This window comes from Podarcis tiliguerta, assembly GCF_965153285.1.
Source record: "Podarcis tiliguerta genome assembly, chromosome: Z".
NCBI lineage: Eukaryota > Metazoa > Chordata > Lepidosauria > Squamata > Lacertidae > Podarcis > Podarcis tiliguerta.
Window position 1 is genome coordinate 27,838,832 of NC_139553.1, and position 21,324 is coordinate 27,860,155.

At 43.1% G+C, this 21,324-nt stretch overlaps 1 protein-coding gene across 3 annotated transcripts; it reads right to left on the reverse strand.

Moving 5' to 3' along the window:
- Positions 1-349: 349 nt before the first annotated feature.
- CYSLTR1 (cysteinyl leukotriene receptor 1) lies at positions 350-20,583 on the reverse strand. Of its 3 annotated transcripts, XM_083423950.1 has the most exons (4): positions 20,096-20,573; positions 18,614-18,718; positions 7,233-7,317; positions 4,566-5,985 (listed from the first exon to the last, which is right to left on the reverse strand). In XM_083423950.1, the coding sequence occupies exon 4, from the start codon at positions 5,966-5,968 to the stop codon at positions 4,931-4,933; it is 1,038 nt and encodes a 345-aa protein (XP_083280076.1). In that variant the 5' UTR covers positions 5,969-5,985; positions 7,233-7,317; positions 18,614-18,718; positions 20,096-20,573; the 3' UTR covers positions 4,566-4,930. The 3 variants fall into 3 exon arrangements, with proteins under 3 accessions (XP_083280077.1, XP_083280076.1, XP_083280075.1); XM_083423949.1 differs by lacking the exon at positions 18,614-18,718 and having other exon boundaries at positions 20,096-20,572; XM_083423951.1 differs by lacking the exons at positions 7,233-7,317; positions 18,614-18,718 and having other exon boundaries at positions 350-5,985; positions 20,096-20,583.
- Positions 20,584-21,324: the final 741 nt, after the last annotated feature.

Below are 21,324 nucleotides of genomic sequence, written 5' to 3' on the forward strand. Positions count from 1 at the left end.
TCTCCATCTACCATCCAGGAAAGAGTTTCACAATTCAAGGATACACTCCAGCCAGCCAAAGGCACTTGAGGGGGATGTGGAACAAGGTCAGCAGCGAGGGTTGTGGCTGGAGGAGACCCCCAAGAACCAAGTATAGAGGTCTGAAGGGCCACCACTCCAGGCCTGAAGTGCCCCATCCCCAATAAAGATCCATTTGATCTTGCTCCTAGCCTCAGCAGCTCCTGATATTTCTGCTACCTTTTCTGGAAGTAAACTGGTCTAGCCATTTTTGCAGTCTTTCCTTCTAACCTTTTTTTGCAGTTAGCCATCACAGACCTCACTGGAGAAATACAAAGAGCTACAAACTACAGAATTTTCCTGGCCACTCGTGTAATTCGTGCTCATTTTACAAGCCCCACCTCAAGGGAAGCAAAAAAAGGAGGGTCTGCATACATATATTTACATTCAGCACAAAGACAAAATTGACACGATATATATTTTACATGCATGTTACTCTTGGCAATACACTCCACATAAGCCACAGTTTGTAACAACTACACTGGCAATTAGAAAAATCACTTTTGAAATTTAATACTTTGTGCAATTGCTACCTTGCTGAGGTTTCCTTGTTCATTTCTTTGCAGGAGGTGTCCAGTGAATTTGCCTTTAAACCATTGTTTAGTTTATCTATGCTTTAAAGTTAAGTGCCCTTAACTCTAGAATGGGGGTTAGAATCATAGAATTGTAGAGTTGGAAGAGACCACAAGGAGCATCTAGTTCAATTTCCTGCAATGCAGGAATTTTTTGCCCAGTGTGGGGCTCAAACCACAATCCTGAGATCAGATATCACAGGCTCTACTGACTGAACAATCCTTTCTTAGCATTAGAAGAGCTTTAACCCATTGCCCTTCACTGTAGCCACAATTTGGATTGGGCTCCCCTCTGCCGGCAGTTTGCATATGGAACAAAACTCCAATTCAGTTCAATGGAAGGCCCATCCCCACCTTGTGCCAGTTGGTGGCAAATGGGGATGTTGATTCAGATTGGAATCATAGTTGGGACAATGAACAGTTAAAGTCTCAACTCCAAAGCTAGCTTTTCTGATCCAGATCAGAGCCACCAAAACAATCATTCATGGTTTTCTTGAAAAATAAATAAATAAATGAAACCCTGTGCTAGAGATAGAAATTTCTGTCAATTTTTGTTCTCTCAGTTTTTCATTTTTTCCAGTCTGAAATTCAGTTACATCTACAGTCCTGCAGCAATTTGCATTCTAATAAAAAAAGGGGAGGGGGAATTAATTCCCCCCAGCATTATTGTACAAATTTCTCCTGCTAAATACATTTTCTATGCAATATGGACTACGGCACACATTTTCACAGCCATATACATTTTTATATATCTAATATATGTATTTTTGTCAACACTGTTTGGAGAACTGCATTGCAAAGTTCAGATAAGTGCAAATTTCGAAGTGCAAATGGCAGTGTTTCACTTCTCATTCTGTCTTGGAAAGTGTTAATTAGGTAGGTTTGCTTTTAAATGTGAACTGAATCAAATTCGTCCTACCTCCCCTTCCCTGCCCTGAAGGATAAAGATACAGAGTTAGTATATCTATCTAGTTTGGCACCATGAGGAACAGATTACTCCTACATTGCTTGATTGGATAGGCATTGACTCTGGCATGTTGAAGGGGGATGAGCCCTGCCTTGATCTCCCTGGAGCCTTTATACCAAATATTATTTTGCATTTTTGCCATAGCACTATTTAGGAAGTAGGCTTAAGGGTCTCATTGGCCCTGACGCAATTCTGAATTCCCTGCCTCTTTGGGAATTCAGGGCACATACTCATCAGCTCCCCAGCTGCATTAATTCCCACCATGACAAATGTTTACATTTCCCACTGGCACTGTGATTAATGTCTTGAAAGTTTGCGCAATGGTCTTGCTGGAGTTTCCAATCCTGTTTACTTTGGTCCACCAGCAGAGCTGTATTTTCTGCTGCCGCTCCACCATAACCTCCTGAGTGCTGAAGGAATGTGTGCATTTCCCTACCGGCTGTTTCTCTTCTGTCTCTTTCTCTCCCCCCGCCCCCGCCCCACTTCACTCAGATTTAGGTCACTCTGACATTTTCCTCCCCTGCTCTCTCTTGAGATTTTACAAGGATGCTGAAAATTCTGCAGAACCTTGCCAACTAAACTTTGGGTGTGGGAAGAGGATTCAAACATAGCTCATTTATCTTTGCATTATCAACACTGATTGGCAGCAGCTTTTCAGGGTTTCAGACCAGGTCCAGGGCGCACTATAACTAAAGCACATTTGAAGTGCATACATTCCATTACAGAATTGTGGGCACTTTAGTTCACCCTTCACAGAGTTTACAATCCCTAGTAAAGTCTGTAGTTTACTCTGTAGTAAATCCCTAGTAGCCTGCAGAGTTCTTTGAGGGACAATACTTAACTAGATGGACCTGAGGTCTGATTCAGTGTGATTCTATGTTCCTAACATGAGCCTCCTTGGTCTTAGCTCAAAACTCTAAACATGCCCTCCCAGGTTTCTGTTCTGCACCAGTATCAGAGCTCACTTTGTGGTACCTGCTTGGAGATAGCGCATGCATTTCAGCCAGGGCTGGCCCAAGACATTTTGGCAGCTGTGATGGACCCCCAAAATGGCAAACCCCTCCCCACCAGGGAAATCTATATCAGGAACAAGGAAGGGGCAAAGATTGAAATCAGGATCTGCAGTCACCTCACCTTGCCTGATGGGTGGGTCAGCCCTGATATACAATGTATGTCAGTTTAATCAGTTTCTTGGCAAGCAGTCTCATTGACACCAACTCAAGAAATAAGACAGCGGTTCTTACATACTCGGTGGAAATTCTAGATATGCAGAAGCATATACATTTGTAAATTAAAATTTAATAAGAACATTTTTAAAAACAAACAAACTGATGACCTGAGAAAGCTCTGTCGGCCTCCAGGATATAATGGAATGTCAAAGTGCCTGTTGAAAGGGAGGGGAAAGATAGTGTAGGTGAGAAGAGGAAACTGGACTACCGAAGACAGGTGTAGGGAATGTTTAGCCCTCTGCTGTTGAACTACAACTCCCATCAGCCTCAGCAAGCATGGCCAATGGCCAGGGATGTTGGGAGCTGTTGTTCAGTAACATCTGGAGGGCCAAAGGTTCCTCACTTAAGTCCTTTACATCTTATACTAAGTACGCTGGGAGGTGGGATTAAAACTGGTGTGTGTATCTAAAACAACCCTTTTCTGCTATATATGCTCCGGAGGTAGAAAAGGGAAAGGAAATGGATAGGGAAAGGTTTTTACCCTTCTCTCTTAACTCTAGAACTTGGGAACATCCACTGATGCTGGCAATTCAAGACAAACTTAACAAAGCATAGGCACCAGTTCCTGGAGGTTGAGGCAGTTTCAGCCCCCCCCCCATGTTTATTTTGTTTTTGCCCCCTCAGTGTTCAGAGGGCATTTGGCTCTGCCCCCTGGCTCCTTGCGGTGTCACATGCATGATGCCAGGGCATCACATCGGACCCCCTCAATCATCTTGAAAAGATGGCACCTCTGAAACAAAATACAGTGGTACCTCGGTTTAAGAACAGTCCAGTTTAAGAACGATTTGGTTTCCAAACTCCGCAAAACCTAAAATAGTGTCCCAGTTTGAGAACTTTACCTCAGCCTAAGAACAGAATCTGAACAGTGGAAGGGCACCGGCGGCAGGAGGCCTCATTAGGGAAAGTGCGCCTCAGTTTAAGAACGGACTTCTGGAACAGATTAAGTTTGTAAACTGAGGTACCACTGTACTTCTTCACACAGCACATATTTAAGGTAGTGATGGTCACCAATCTCAATGGCTTCAGAAGAGGATTAGAGAATTTCATGGAGGACAAGGCTATCAATGACTACTAACCATGATGGCAGTGTGTTCCTGAATGCCTGTTCATAGGACTCATAAGCGGTGGAGACTGCTGTTGTGTTCAGGTCCTTCTTTCAGGCATCTGGTTGGCCACAATGAGGACAGGATGCTGGCCTAGATGGGCCACTGGCCTTATCCAACAGGGGTCTTAGGTTCCTATACCTATTCCCTTTCCCATTCTCCAGAGAACCTTCACCCTTCTTCACCCAATTATAGCTATGATCTTTCTGAGAATCAGATCTCTAGGATGTGATAGTGACTTTGCAACACTTAAGAATTAATTCATTTCCCTTAATTAGGAGAGAATCTTGTTGGTTAAGTGTTACTGGGAACTGTAACTCAGTGAGGGGTAAACTACAGTGACTAGATTTTTGGGGAGTGGGTGGGATGTGTGTGCTTCAAAAGTGCTGAGTGTCCCTTTATCTTAGAACAAGCAGTATCTAGCCATTGTTTACTCTTTAGCATTGCCTCCACAAGGCCACTTGTTTGCAAGTCAAGCTGTAAAGGACACAAATGCTTGTACACAATCAGTCCAGGATATATTGATTGATTGATAGATTGATTGATTGATTGCAATGCAAAATTACTGGGCAACTGTGAGACAGCCACTATCTTTCAGCCTAATCTACCTTGGACTCGCATAGCTGTCAACCCCTTATTCTGAATAGGATTCCTCGCAAGAAAAGGGAAAAGTTGACAGCTATGCCTTGGAGGTTTGCTCTGTAGATATAACAGGAGGAGGAGAGAGAACCACGTACACTTCCTTGAGCTTGGAGAAAAGGTGGGACATAAATGTGGCAAATAAATATGACAAATCATCCCACACATCTGCTAAACCACCAACACACATGGGATAATGCACCTCAGATTGGTACGACTGCTACAGAGGTATCTGAATGACACCAGAGGTCATGCCAGTTCCAGGTTGCCTTGCACCATCATGTTCATAACTTAAGAGATAGCAGTGTGCCAGGTCTTTTGGCTTCCCACCCTGCCAGGATTTTCTGGTAGCTTCTGCAAAGGCTATAAGCCCAACTCTTCTCGTGCCTTCCCATTAGCTGGCTCCTCCTCAAAGTTCTTTAAGGACATCTTGAACTTGTGCGCCTGCAACACACTGGAGGCCGACCCCTTTCGGAAGGTAGAAAGCCTTTTGCGAAAGTTGCCTCCAGAGAAGAAATAGAGAAGTGGGTCGAAGCAGCAATTGAAAGCTGCCAGGGAAAGCGTTATCACCACAGATTTCTGCATGTAGAGGGTATCCTCACAACGTGAACCCCCTTCCATCATGAAATGAATGTGGACCGTGCGTTGGACATGATAGGGAGCGAAGCTCAAGAGGAAGGTCAAGGTAACAATGACAATCATCCAGATGGCTTTCCGGCGGGCTGCTTCTTTCTTTTGCAGGGAATTTTTCAGCAAGGTTCTTATGATCATGGTGTAGCAGGCAGCGATGGTGGTGAAGGGAATGATGAAGCCAATAAATAATGCAATATAATGGAGGACCACCAGCTTCAACATCTGATCTACTGGCGGGGGCTCAAAGCACTTAGTCTTGTTGCTCGAACTGTCCAGGTATGAGCCGCTCAGCAGAAATGGCATGCTCGTCAGTGTCACGAAGATCCAAATGGCTCCGCATACCAGCACGGCTTTCTTCCGAGTTACAAACCTGAGGTTCTGCATGGGGAAAACTATGGCAATGCAGCGGAAGAAGCTCATGGCCGTCATGAACATGATGCTGCAGTACAAGTTGACGTACATGGCGTAGGAGCTGATCCGGCATAGGAAGTCACCAAAGAACCAGTCGCCCTTGTGGACATAGTATACCACCCGCAGAGGCAGTGTGCACACAAACAACAGGTCTGAAGTAGCAAGGTTGAGCATGTATATCTGGAAGGCTGTTTTCTCCTGGAATGTTCTTATAAGGACACACAGCACAAAGCCGTTTCCTAATAAGCCCAACACTGAGATTATAGAGTACGTCGTAGTGTACACTTGACTCCGGAATTCATCAATGGTGGCACTGCATGTCGTCACGTTGCTCTGCATATTTTCGCCACGAGTCATCAAATTGAACTCAGATCCTGCAGTGGGGTTGGAGTGGGAGAAAAGGAAAGGGAAACAGCATTAGTGTAGTGTTTTTATACAACTTTTGCAACTGCTGAAAGAGATGGCTTTACAGGGCTCCCAGTGAACTAGTAAGCTGCAAATTAATAATCGGATCTGAGACATCAGTTATTTGAGCAAGCTGGCAGAGATATTATTTCAGTGACCTCTGGATGTGAAGAAGTTAGGGAGAATTGTGAAACCATTATTCAACAACAAGCTGAATAATCAGATCGATCAATCAATTAAACATCTGGTGGTTTCAAAAGCTACCCCCTTTGTTTAAATGTTGCACTTAAGAAAATGCAGCAAATTAAAATAATTCTAATTACTTGAGCACATGTCCTTATATGAGCTCCACCTTAAAAGAAGCATTTTCTTCCATGTGTGGAGAAGAAATTTAATTCAAAATGAAGCTTAGTCCTCCATTTCAAACTATTGCTTCTGTAATATGTGAAGGTGTCCGTATTTAATTATTAATTTAATAATTAATCGAGCAAAATTCAGGCATTTTATTGATCATGAATGGTCACAGGGCAGAGCTGAATTGCTCTTTGAAACCTGCTTTTGGACCAGTGAATTATACCAATACTGGTTCTGTTCTGAGTTGCAAATCTGCTAAGCGAGTTTGAGCAATTGTCCAACAAGTTGGGAAAGGGAATTTTTTACATTTTAATGGAAACTTACACAATTCACATTTTCTTAAAGAAATAGTTTTAAAAAATACACAAAGTTAAGCACAGCTATCCATCAGAATTTGCACATTTCTCAATTTTGCAATGCAGATCTCTAAACGCAAAATGTACAGAAATAGGGGAAAGTGTATATTAACAACACACACTTTGCTTAACTTTCAAAAATGCATTGTATCAGGGAAAATATTATTTGCAAAAAGGTGTATATTAGACAAAATTGCATACAAAAATGTGCATATGGGGAGAGATGCATGCTAAAATGCTCATGAGTTTCCATAATGAAATCTAGCAAACCGAACTTGAGACTGGAAAAATGAGAAATTGAGAGAAATTTAAATGGACAGAGGCCAGAACTTACATATTCACCTATCCCAGAAGATTCCCTGGACAGAAGCTCATGCATTCAGCCTTGTATCCTGCGCAGTTATCTGCCTATTCACTATTTCTGTTGGTATGGCAGATGATGTGAATACCAGAAGGGGGCGATCCTGCTTAAAGAGAGGACTGCTTTACCAATTAAAAGAACTTACTGTATCCTTTTTCGGTGAGTGGCTGGCTCTGTCGGGAAGGCTTTAATACTAGCAGCTAGCTTTCCTGCACTGCCAAACTGGGAATCTGATAAAATGGAAAACGGATAAAACAGTGTCTGATTTTGCCTTGTGCACAGATTTTTCCACCACACAGTTTACTGGGAGTGGGGGAGTAAGCCGCATTGAAAATAGCAGGACTCACTTCTGCATAAAGATGTTTAAGGCTTTATTGGAAACCTGTTATCCATGTGCACCAATTGCGATTGCAGAGCTGAAAATCAAAACACACTGGCCTGTGCCGTCATCCAGGGGCGAAAGTCCACTGGGAAATTAAAGCCCCTGCCTCCCAGGAAGAATATCACAGCAAAGGGAAGATCAGCCTGGGCCCAGCTATTGGCCAAAGAAGCGCCAGCACCAAAGAGCTTGCTCCCTCACCCTTTGCCAGACAGAACACTTGTAAGAATTTGGTGACTAAGAGCTGGTTCCTTGAATATTCATTTTTCCTCCTCCCTCCCAATTTCCATTTCTTTTATGTTGAGACTTTTAGACTGTGCAACCTGAGACCATTGACCCTCTTATTACTGAGAGTTACTGATACATGCAGAAGCCATTTGAGGTGCATCTGATATGTGTGCAAACGTGCACATCACAGTGAACCTGGAAGTGATCTGAAAACATCACAGAAAGGGAGCAGAGGTGCTTTGGCACGACCTTTTTACAATCGCCAGGCACATTCTTGGAAGGTGTTTTGGTGATTGTAAAAGGGTCACACCAAATCAGCTCTGGGAAGCAGCGGTAGTGGTCGAAGCAGGGGGAAGGGAGGGAGGAGGTGGACAAGCAGTGGTGGAGGGATAGTGGCAGAGGGAGTACAAGCAAACAGCGACGGGATGGGGGAGATGGGTGGCACGGTGTGTAGCGACACCATTTTTCATAGAAATAAGGCACTGCCAATAACACTCCCTTACTCCAGACTTTATGCACCATTTCAAAGAAATCAGATGAAGGCTTGCACAGGCAGAAGCCAAACCAAAACCACAAGCTGTCATTAGAAGTAGTGGCGCATCTACTTAGACACGACCCAAGATATTTATTTCTAATTGTTATGCTACTTGGGGAAATGAAAATGGTGAGTACAGGCTTACTCAGAAGTATGTCCTATCAAGTTCAATGGGATTTCCCCCCCAGGTAGGTGTGGGAAGAATTGCTGCCCATGAAGGGAAGGCAGCTGGGCATTCTGATTCTGTGTTCTCAACACAACACACATTCTCAAAGGGAGAACTAGGTTTTGACAGAGGGAAAGAGGTAGCATCATCTGAGATGCATTGCCTCCACCAGTCCTAGAATGGTCACACATCACAGAGGTACAATTACTCTGCACCACCACTTTGGGCCCTTCCAGACTGGTGTTTTATTGCATCATGTTCTTGACATAATGATAGTGCAGTGGTAGTGGATTTATTCTGCTTTAGTTTGTTCTGTGATGCTTCCCCAATGCTACTCCTGATAGCTCAGTTGGTTAGAGCGTGGTGCTCATAATGCCAAGGTTGCAGGTTTGATCCCTGTATGGGCAGCGGCGTATTCCTGCATTGGACTAGAAGATCCTCAGGATCCCTTCCAACTTCACAATTCTATGATTACAGTCTGGAGAGGCTATAGCACAACCAGAGCAGATCAGAAATAAATCAGAATGTTTGTGGCCTGTGAGGGGGACTGAAGCAGTCACCTTGGGGGGCAGGATTCCGTGGGCACACCCCGCCCTTGCAGCAGCTGGGGTTGCTTGGCAGCAGCTTTTGGCAAGGTCTTGTGGAAATCTCATGAGACCTCACCAGAAGCCACCACTGCACAACCCAGTACGTGAGGCTTCAGCAGAAGCAAGGCAGCTCCTTCCTGTTTTGCCTCAGGCGGCTAAACAGGATGGACCATCTCATTTGTGATATAAAAAGTTATGGGATTTCTGCAGGAAGTTATATGATATTCATTGGCTGGAAATGAGGCAGTGTGAATAACCCAAAACCTTTGCAGGCACAAACAGTATTGAAAGCAGAGTTGCATGTGGCCAGCCCAAGAGCATCACGGACAGAAATCATCATGAGTGTGCAGTTTAAAAAAAAAAAGGATGTCTGGAGAGGCCTTGTTGCAAAATTTCAGAGTGTGTACCCAAAGTAAAACAAAAATCTGCCTTTTTGAAAGAGAGAAGAGAGGAAACAATTGCTCTGACCACAATGCAACCAGGGAATTCCTCGCCGGAATTCCTGTTTCTGCTTGTAGTTATGCATTTCTTGGAGGATACCCAGAGCATTACTTTGAAAAGGAGTGGTGCTGGAACCTAGTCATTCCCCTGCTAGAATATCATTTGGTCTGAAAGATCTCCCGCCCAGTCCTAGAAATCTTGAGTGATGACTGGGGAGGGGGTCACTCAGAGGCTCAATGGGATTGTATCATACCCTAGTTAGGCTGAGGAAGGCTGTAGCCAGGTGAGCTGTGTGCCTACTCGGTCTGCTGTTCAGGTGATGGGCAACTTCAAGGCTTCTGTTCTCATTATTTAGGGTTCTTTATATTTGGACCTGGACAGCCATTCCAGAGTATTGCTGTCTCTGAAGTAGGGGAAAGGAGCATAGCTCAGTGGTAGAGCACCTGCTTTGCATGCAGAAGACCCCCCCCCCCCCGTTTAATCCCTGACATCTCCAGGTAGGGCCAGGAGTGAACCCTGCCTAAAATCCTGGACAGCTTCTGCCAGTGTAGAGAATACTAAGCTAGATGGACCCAAAGTCTAAAATGGTCTATAGCAGCTTCCTATGTTCTTACATGCAATGACAAACCTAGACAGCATCTTGAAAAGTAGAGACATCACCTTGCCAACAAAGGTCCGTATAGTAAAAGCTATGGTTTTCCCAGTATTGATGTATGGAAGTGAGAGCTAGACCATAAAGAAGGGTGATCGCCGAAGAATTGATGCTTTTGAATTATGGTGCTGGATGAGACTCTTGAGAGTCCCATGGACTGCAAGAAGATCAAACCAATCCATTCTTAGGAAATCAGCCCTGAGTGCTCACTGGAAGAACAGATCCTGAAGCTGAGGCTCCAATACTTTGGCTACCTCATGAGAAGAGAAGACTCCCTGGAAAAGACCCTGATGTTGGGAAAGATGGAGGGCACAAGGAGAAGGGGATGACAGAGGACGAGATGGTTGGATAGTGTTCTCGAAGCTACCAGCATGAGTTTGACCAAACTGCGGGAGGCACTGGAAGACAGGAGTGCCTGGCGTGCTCTGGTCCATGGGGTCACGAAGAGTAGGACACGACTAAACGACTAAACAACAACAACAAATGTTCTTATGTAAAGTAGGACAGATGCCACCACCCCCAGCCGAGTCCTGGGGCTGTTAAAATGATACAGGTCTGAACTGTGACAAGATATGACTCAAATTAAGTCTGAGATTCAGTAAATTTGCATAAACCACCCTAGATTTTATCAGGAACTTATATAGACGGGGAAAACTACAAAACATTTCCTGGTAGTTTTAAAAACCTTCCTGGCTCCACTCACTAAGTGGAGCATTTTACCATATCATAATTTATTTCTGCTAGTTAATTTCCACATGTTATCATCTGGTCATTATTATTGTTGTTATCTGCAGCCTGATTTTATTTTTGTAACTTAGTTTTAAACTCTGATATAAGCCCACTGTGTTCTTCACTTTGAAGCAGAGTATAATAAATATCTTTTACAATGAAGCTAAAACAATTTTCATACCAGTGGTTAATAATAAAGTATTTGGTGATTTATACAAAGAATAGAAATGAAGGAGAAGAATTATAACTAAGAGCAGAACAATAAAAAGAACCATCTTTATGGGTGGTCAAAGTGACTTCTAATATAAATATTAGATTGGACTGAGCTGGGGAGTGGGAGAGAGGTGACAGACAGGTGAGAAATTGGGTCCAGTGTGGATGCACTGGTGTATAGAATCCAGTGCTCCTACTGGATCAGCTGCATTATTTGAGATTGCCCCATTCTGTCCCACTTAAGCCCCATCCAGGTAAGCTGCAGTGATGCCCATGTTAGGAGAGTGGTTCTGTGGCTCAAGGTATGCAAAGTTCTGGCCAAAATGACAGAGGGAGGGAAATGTCCCTGGAGCTGTTCTTGAAAATGTTTACTTGAGAAAATAACTTGCAACAACTGTAAATCCTTTCAGTGGGAAAGCATGCCCAGAAACATGCGTAGCCTCCTCCCGTGTCTATAACTGTCCATGCCTATGATGTGAAATTCAGTTGCTGTTTATGTCTTTGGTGGCTTCAATCCAACAAACATAGAAGCTGAATCATATATCAGAGGCTTTTCAAGCATCCTCTCAGTAGGCTATGTGCCCTTTGCCCCTGAGATTCCACAGAACTTGAGCACTCTCTGAAACCTCTTCCCAATCAGCCTATAAATTTGCAAGCAGGACAGGCCATGTGAAGGTTAACAGGCTTTCTGAGAGGAGAAGAGGGATATGACGTGGAAGAAATTTTAGAAGTGGGAGAGTAGGAACATTTATGCAGCCAGAGCTGATAAATGGACTAAAAACTTGTCTCTTCTTCTATGCAAGTCACCCTGAAGAGCCACTACTTGGCAGTAGAGGCTGATCCATTAGGGTGAATGGGACACCTCAGTTAGTCCTCAGCAAGCTCCACCTGCTTGCCTTATCTACAACCAGTCCAGTACTGCCTGCCAGCTTCCTCCTCCGTAGTCTTTGTGTAGCCAGCCTTTATGGACAGAGACAATTCACTAGGATTAGTTGGGCCTGCCTGTCATTGGCCCCAGCTCCGCCTACTCTTGGCATTTTACCAATCCCAATAGGCACTAGGCACTTGTGCCTGAGATGGTTGTCATTTTCACCACTCAGGAAGTTCACATTCAGCTGTTCAAAGGCAGAGCAATTCTGTTTCTCAAAGTACTTCCCAACAAATGGAGGCATGGTCTGTGCATTGTTGTCTGGGTGGCCTATATAGAATTAGAGAGTTGTAAATAACCTGTAAGTCATCAGGTTTGGACCTATGCTAGTTGCTTCATTTCCCACACTTAAATCTTGTCTGAATGAATGAATTCATGTGATGGCCTCTGAGGCAGATGCATGAATACCTACGTTCTGGAAACAGTGGTTGCCATATGCCCTCTTTTTCCAGGACATGCTCTTTTCTTCGTGGGTATTTAAAATGAGAGTCGGCACAGCTATCAATAGTTAAAAGTAGAAGTTGTCAGATGTGCCCTCTTTTTTGCTCTTCAAAATATGGCAACCCTATTTCCACAAAAGGGATCTTGGAAATCAACCAGCCCTAGCCCTTTGCTCAGTGTAGGACCTGCAATTCAAAATGCAGCTATGTCATCCCTGGCAGATGGTCCAGCATCTCCTTAAATTCCTCCAGTGAAGGAGGGCTCAACACCTCCCAGGGGCAGTGTTAAGTTGTGGGTGAACTTATCAGACAACACAGCGATTCTTCAAACAGCTCTTCTTTATTCACAGGCCAGAACAAAACTGAACTGAAGGGTTCAGTCAGCCTGCTTATATAGAGCTCCAGTACAATGTAACAGTAACAATTTTCTAAAACTATCCAATCACTGAATGTCACTTTCGATCCCTTATTTGCATAACTATCTACAGTATCCCCCTGCTGGCCCAGGGTGAGAACTTCAGTACAAAACAGGCAGTTGGCTCCAGTGCTGAACAGCTCATAGCTAAGTACTTGGGGCACAAACTCATGACACAATTTTGCATAAAATCTCCACATGCTAATTGCATAAAATCTCCACATGCTAATTTATATCTATAGAAGCCAACAGGGTGCCAATGGGATGTAGCTCAGCACACTATGTGTGGATCAGGCCCTCTGCTCTACGAGTAGCAGACTTCAGTAAATGGTGCCCTGTGCAATGCCAGGTAAGGGGGCACTGTGTTTTGGGAAGGAGATGTAAGGTTCTGGGAGGGTCCTAGAGCCCTATCACCTGCCTCCGAAAGCTGGGAAAGTGCTAACTAGTCTTTGAGAAGGAGGAAGGAGGTTTCTAGGACTCTGTCAGAGCCTCACACTTCCTTCCCAAAGCACAATGCCTCACTAACCTGGGTTTGAAACAGTGCCTCCTTGGCTCAGAACTGGGTGCATGGACACCACTGGCACAGCCCCCAATCTGCCCCTGGCCATACCAACCATGTATTGGAAATAACTACTTCTTAGTACTAAAAGAAGTCCTGTTCACCATCTAACCTCTCCTCTCTCTCACACACATATTCTTTGCACACACTTATCTTTCCTAATCCTATCCACCTCTTGCAAGGGTGGAGAACGTCAGGCACAGGGACCAAATGTGGACCCTCAAGCTACTCTATCTAGCCCTCGGTGGCATTCCCTCCCTAAGCACAACCCATCTCCCTAAGCCACACCCCTCACCATCCCTGCTCTGCACCTTCCTTGGCTGGGATGTCTCCTTGAACTCTGACCATGTCTCTTGTCTACCTATATAGAAGAGAGAGAGAGAGAAACAGAGAAACCAGGACTCTGCTCCACAACAATATTTAGCCAAATTATATATATGGTTATTTATTTAACAAAATTGCTACACCACTTGATTGCAGTAAAACTGCTAAGCGCTTTACAGGAAGTATTAAAACTGTCAACATGAAAAGCAACAAAAATAAATTAAAGATAAAGAGAGATAAATAAAATTAGCAGCAAGAAAGCTAAAGCACGTCAACATCTGCCTGGGTGAATAGGCTTGCATAAGCAAAATGTTTAAAGCAGGCACAGAAAAGAGTGCAGTGAAGGCTCCTGCCTCACATCTACAGGCAGGCAGTGTGACCTGCCACACTAAAAGACCAATTTCTTACAACTGCAGAATGAGTGGCACCTGTATCAGGGCTAGTTTTGCAGATCAAAGGGGTCGAGTGGGCACATATGGGCCAAGGCAATGCTGCAAGTACGCATGAAGGGCTTTGTTATACCAACAGCAACACCTTGAATGTGGTCTTGAAATGAATCGGGAACCAGTGCAGATCTCCAAGCAGAGGTGTTATATGCCGAAAGGTTCTTACTTCTGTCAGCAACCGTGGCGCAGCGTTGTGCACTAACTGCATTTTCCAGATTAAGTGAAACCTCTCACACTGTGGAGATTTCAGCCAATGGATCCCACAGTGTTTGAAGGATGCTTTTAAAATTTATAATTTTTTAAGGTGATTTCCATTAAAAGAAATAAAGTGATACAGAAAAAGAAGGAGGAAAAGTGAACAACAAAGATACATATAAAAGTGAAAATATACAAAAAAGCGAGCAATATACAACATTCCCATGCATTTTTGAATAAATTGGTATAGTGTTATTGTCCTAGTGCTTATGTAAATGCTAATAGCCTACTACATTTTGTATAAATTTATTCCAGATGTTACCGTATTTATCCATACAGAGTCTGCACCGATAAGCAATCCGTTCATAAATTACCAGTGATGTCATATCAATCCATTCATTGAAGGAGTATCATATCTTTCTTTTTCCAGTTCCTCAATATCAATATCTTGGCCATCATTAGGGCACAGGAAATCCATTTCCATTGTCCTGTTGATAATTTCCATACTGCAGGTGTATAGTTCAATAAAAGATTCTCTGCTGAAAGATTTAACTTTTTCTGCACAGTCATAGTTACCCAGTGCAGAACTTTCTCTCAAAACTTGTTAAGTAAAGAACACTGTACGAACATGTGTTTCAGAGAGGCATTGTCCTTGCCACATCTCCAATCTTAGCTAACCCTTTTTTATACAACCATAAAGGAGTCCAATAAACTCTAAATATTATTTTCTATTGCATTAGTCCTAATTTTAAAACTAATTACACCTTAGGCATTGAAGCTAATACATTTTCCCACTATCTGGTTAATAATGAAAGTTCCAATCATCTTTTACAGTCTGTATATTGAACTTAAGGTAAAGGTAAAGGGACCCCTGACCCTAAAGTCCAGTCGTGGCCGACTCTAGGGTTGCAGCGCTCATCTCGCTTTACTGGCCGAGGGAGCCGGCGTACAGCTTCCAGGTCATGTGGCCAGCATGACTAAGCTGCTTCTCGTGAACCAGAGAAGCGCACGGAAACGCCGTTTACCTTCCCGCCGGAGCGGTACCTAATTATCTACTTGCACTTTGACATGCTTTCGAACGGCTGAAACACACTTGTTGTAATAGATGTTGTAATTGAAGATATTGCCATTGGGCTGCATCTGATAGACAACATTTTTGTCTTAAAATAGCAAAAGTATAAAATTCCATCTTCCCCATCTATCAGTTGGTGCAATGCCAATACACCTGCTTTCCTCCAATTTTTCCATATAACCATCTTTTTTGCAATGCTTAGTGTGGGGTTTCACCACAGAGTAAGTTTAGCATGTGAAAATGGATCAAATTTGTTTTTATTAGCTAATATATTCCATATTGGGACGCGGGTGGCGCTGTGGGTTGCCCACATTGGAAAATTAGGGCCAACAGTGGGATTCCTAAATTTAGTACTTGACAGTAGGTAAGCATAGCAATATAATTCCAAATTTGGGATTTCAAAACCGTCTTCTTTAATTTGTAGCTTCATTTTCTGCAAGGATATTCTTGGTGTTGCTGAGCCCCAAAGGCATTTCCTAAACAAGGGATTTATTTCTTTTGAATATGATCCAGATATAAAAACCCAGTTTTTATAGTCCTCTCAGGATACAAATGAATCTGGGAATAATATTCATTTTGAGTGTTAGAAGGGTGGTGTCTAACTGCACGTATTAACTTACCGTATATACTTGAATATAAGCTGACTTTTTCAGCAATTTTTTTATGCTGAAAAAGCCCCCCTCAGCTTATACTTGAGTGAGGTGGGCAGCAGCGGTGGAGAGATGAGTGGCCTGAATGGAGCCCTTTCTTGCTGCTGGTCCTGCCAGCGGCCCCCTCCTCTCACAAGGGCAGGCACAGGAGCCGCAGTTGGGAGAGGCACTGTGCTGTGATGGCAAGCTATTTACCCAGATCCTTCTTCCCTTCAAAGCTCTTTTAATGCAAAAAGCATGCACATCCCCACCAAACAAAGGCAGTGGTGGCTGGGACCCATAGAGATGGGGGGCTTATCCACACTTCCACCTATCCTGCTGGTTTCCCCCAGGGAAAACTGCTCTTTAGCGCTCAATCAGAGCAAATGGCAATTTGAGTTTTCTCAAATTTAGGGCTAAAGGGTGGGTTTCCCCTGGAAAAGATGCAGGGCAAGTGGAAAATTTATTGGACCTGTGCTTTCTAGGAATGGGACAAGCGAAAGTGTGGTTGAGCCCTGGTAGTGCAGAAAGCAGAGATGCCATCAGTAGCTGGAGACAGTGCTAATGAAAAATAGAGGCAACTAACTCTTGTTTTGCCTTTGTCCTACTGAGCTCAAAAACAGGAATACTGAAACTTAGGAGGAGGAAGTTGACATTCAGTACCACCCCCTGGAGTGAATGTAAGAACAGCGGACAGGTGGAGGCTGGCTAAGGACAGACTGAGATTGATGGGCCTATTTGCCCTAACAAATCAGCCTCCAGGTGTTACAAAAGATACCTCTGCACATCTCCTTCCACATCCTTGCTATTTTAAGAATGTTTACAGGAGTGCTAAAAGGAGACATCATTTTTTTCTATTTCCAACTTAATTCTCCAAGCACCTCTGTTTTTCTATTTCTGATGTTCCTAAGGTCTACGAATATAAGAAGAAAGGGACTATTATAACCACAGCTGAATGGTAATATCTTCAGTGACAGCACCTTTTGGTGCCTGTTTATGGACTGTCAGCTTCAGAATCTGCTGCATTGGTGGAGGGAATAATTGGATCATTATAGGGTTGCCATACGTCCGGAATTTCCTGGACATACATGGAATACTGCAGTTGAAAGTAGTTTCCTGGCAGAAATCAGCCAAATGCCTGGGAAAATCCAGACATATGGCAACCAATGTCGGCAGTATCTCTCCTCCCCCTGCGTTTTCCTCAAAAATAGCTTTAAAATGTCCAGTTTCTTTGCGATTTTGCAAAAACAGCTCAACAACTTTTCTGACCAGATTTTCACTTTTTGAAATATGGCAACCCTACATTGCAGAAAGTTAAACCTGTAGTTGCTGGTTTTAAAAAATAATAATTATTTATTGGAATGTTGTAAAGTGGATACTCAAAGGGCTTAAGGAGCAACCACAACAATGATGTTTTGGGTATACTGAACTCAGCAGTGTCTTTACAGGAAGGGTTGGTTCAGATAGACACTGGTGATGTAATGATGATAATGTCTCATTGCAACATATGATGTTGCAGTGCCCTGTGGTGCCTCACTTTTGGCCAGAAACAGCTTTTTGTATTAACTTCCTTTTGGAAATATCTTTGATATCCACAGAAGTTCACACACTTTTAAACTACATTCCTATGATGTAGGAACTCACAGACGAGCTATTGCGGTTGCAAAGAGACTTATACTTCAAGGTCGGATTGCACTGTTCTTTCTAAATTTGAATGGATTTATTTTAATTATTAATATTGGACCTATGGACAGCTTATATTCTTGTATATATTTAAATTAGGATGGTTGGATTATTATTATCTTTTCTTGATGGAATATTCTTCTTGGTAATGGGAGCCAATATTGCTACTTTCACACACCCCTCATGTTATATTTTAAACAACCAGTATTAAAATCATTAAAAATAATGACAACAACCCAATTCTCCAAGTGTTGTTGCTTATGTAGGCAAAACTGTATCACCTCCTCCATACAGAAGGAAGACACAGGGCAGCCTGTACAAACGACATTCACGCTCTACATTTAAAGCAGTATCATACCACTTTAAGCAGTCGTCAGTTCCCCAAGGAATTCTGGGAGCTGTGGCTTCTTAAAGGTGGTAAGAGTTGTTAGGAGACACCTGTTCCCCTCACAGAGCTACAGTTTGCAGAGTGGTTTAACAACCACTCCCTCCTCACTGAGAATTCTGGGAAATTGTTTTCAGTGATTTACCTCCACAGTCCCTTGAACCCCTCCCTAAATTTGGCCCAGAAGGACTAGAGAACCCTCCAGAGCAAATTTAGGGGTGATAGTGAGGTGACAGCATAAGCCTTACCATCAGCTGAGTGAGATTATTTGATGCAACACTATTAGAAAAACAACAGATGCCCTTGCTATTTATGAGCAACTCTGGTAAGTCTCATGTGAAGCAAAAAAAATGAAGAATGGCAGTCTGCTTGCTAAGCAAGTACCACTGGGAATTATCACTCTAGTGCAATTGGTACATGCAGAGAAAAAGATGGTTATGTGCTTCTCACTTCCTCCGTCAATGGAAAGTTCTGGGCCAATTCTAACTGGCCTGGTTTCCTTTGGGTGAGAGAGACTTACACTGGCTTTGTTCCAGTTGCCTCATTTGTGGATCCACAAATAGAGCAGATGTAGGTACAAAAAGGCAGTCCTGCTATGCAACAGATCTGCTGGTCCACATTAGATCTGGAGAAAGATCAATATGGGAATAGCTCCAGCCAAGTGCCATGGGTACCACATCCAAACACACCAAGATCCCCAACTCCCAGGAAACCATGTCCTAATTAATAAGACTCACTGATGAAACATCCATTGACAAGTATGTGCAGCTCCTTCACTTCTTGCCTTTCCTTGGAGACACCTAGTGTCACAGCTTTGCAGGTTCAATCCCTTGCATTTCCAGGTGGTGCTTGGGACCAATAATCTTAAGTCTATATCATGACAGCTTTCTGGGTTCCCATGATCATTCTCGACTATGGACCAGTAAGGTGCTTAATATAAGGGCTTATTCATACTTACCCTTTGCCCTGTGCTTTCCAGACACAGGTTTGCACTTTAAAGCTCTGTGTCTAGGCGCTCTCCCCCCCCCATGGCGCTTTCCCCAGAAAAGCACAGTCTTTAAAGCAGAAGCACACCAAATGGAAATTTGGGTCTTCCACGGATTGCTGTTTGCTCTGATTCAGCAGTAAAGAGTGGGTTTTCTTGGGGAAGGCTCCAGAGCAAAAAAGAAAGTCAGCAAGAAAAAAGAAAAGTGCTCAGACACAGAGCTTTAAAGCATAAATAAGCCATTAAGATTGGTTGGGCAGAAGTCATAACAATATGGGTCGCATTGACACTATACATTTAAAGCATCATTATACCACTTTAAACAGTCACAACTTTCCTCAAATAATCCTGTAAAATGTAGTTTGTCAAGTGCACAGAGAGTTCTTCAGAGAGCTGCGATTTCCCTGACTTCTCTGGGGGAAGGTGTGACTGTTATATGAGTGTGGTATTTGGTGTGACATTTGTATGCCTTAAATGCATGGTGTCGATGCTGAGAAGCTAGTGAATAGTTGTAATCATGTAGTAAATCTCAGGCATTCTGATATCTAGGCATGAAAGTCCCAAGATGCTCACATGGTTTTGCCAAGATGAAGATCCCAGCATGATAAAGGTGCACATTTCAATTGTCTTATCACAGCTCAGTCAGAAATGGCATTTAATAATTGTTCTGGTAACGAGCTTCTCTTCCTCCTCCGATAACACGGAGAAAAAACAAACATAGGGAAAGCCTTGGTCATTCAGCTAAGATTGAAAAGATTTCTGCTTTATGAGTACCTTGCTTGTTGCATCAGAGTTTCACATATCAGCTGTCATATGACAGGAAGGGTTTATGGCACAGGTCTGTTCATATATATTGCAAGAACAAACTACAGAGAGGCAACATAACCACTGCACAAATCAGCCCCGGCTGTGAAGCCTTTTAGAAAGCTATACAACAAATTTGCTAACATAAATTTACATTCCTTGTCTTTTTAACATACCAAAACATACATGCAGAGTCTCAGGGTAGCTACTTACAAGCTTTTCTTCATCATCAAGGAAAGTGGATAATTCTGGTGAAGAATTCTTGCGCTAAATGTATCACAAATAAAGTAGCAAAAACTGTGATACTGAAAGCAGTTGCTTTTGATTGCAGGCAGATTAGTTCCTTCTTTTAGAAAGAGGAAAAGGTGTATCCTGTCTTCTGAAGAAAAATGCTGATGAAAAGTTGACTAAATCTCTGAGGCTTACAGGAAAGCAAAAGCATTTGAAATGCAATAGATGTTCTGCTGCTGCTTGTATCCCAGCTGCCTTACCAGACCTTTTCTGCTCCGCTGCCTGGAGCATAACGTTTAAAAAGAAAACCTGCAAAGGTCCCACCCCAGATTCTTTGGCAAGGGAGGGGCTAAGTCCTCCCTAGTTGGTAAAAATGCAAATAAGTCCACTATGAACTGTTTGATTAACCAAGCCCTGTTTCTTCTTTTTCAAAAAACAGGAATTATAATACTATGTGTCCTTAGTAAACAGAAAGCACTTGCGCTTGTATGCCTTATATTGTATGCTCGTTCCTTGCTTTTAATTGTTGTTCCATTTGTGGTTGCTACTACTTCCACAGTGTGGAAGTTACAAAAATGGTCACAGTTATGCTTTCTTAAGATAGAGAGCACTGATTATACGGGGATAAATGCTGCAAGTGGGCTCAGACTGAAAAATCTCAGAAGAATCTGCGTTGAGGCAGACTCGTTAAGCCAGCTCATGAAAGAACATGTCAATTGCTAGGGTTCATAATAATCTAAATACTTTTTGTCACACACTTTCTTCAACGTACTTTCATAATCCCCACCCCCTTTCGGTATTAGGACTCAGGAGCTCTATTTACTCATTCCCTTTTCATATAAAAGGAAAAAAGTAAAGGACTATGGGGTTTTGGCGCTCATCTCGCTTTCAGGCTGAGGGAGCTGGCATTTGTCCACAGACAGCTTTCCGGGTCATGTTGTTGTTATTATTATTATTATTATTATTTGGCCAGCATGACTAAACCGCTTCTGGAGCAACAGAACACCATGACGGAAACCAGAGCGCACAGAAACGCTGTTTACTGGTACTATTTATCTACTTGCACTGCTATGCTTTCGAACTGCTAGGTTGGCAGGAGCTGGGACAGAGCAATGGGAGCTCATACCGTCACAGGGATACGAACCACCAACCTTCGGCAAGTCCAAGAGGCTTAGTGCTTTAGACTAGAGCACCACCTGTATATAGAACTA

Coding starts and splice junctions, on each gene's coding strand:
- CYSLTR1 (XM_083423951.1), bottom strand. CDS start 5,968: ATGACTCGTGGCGAAAATATGCAGAGCAACGTGACGACATGCAGTGCC.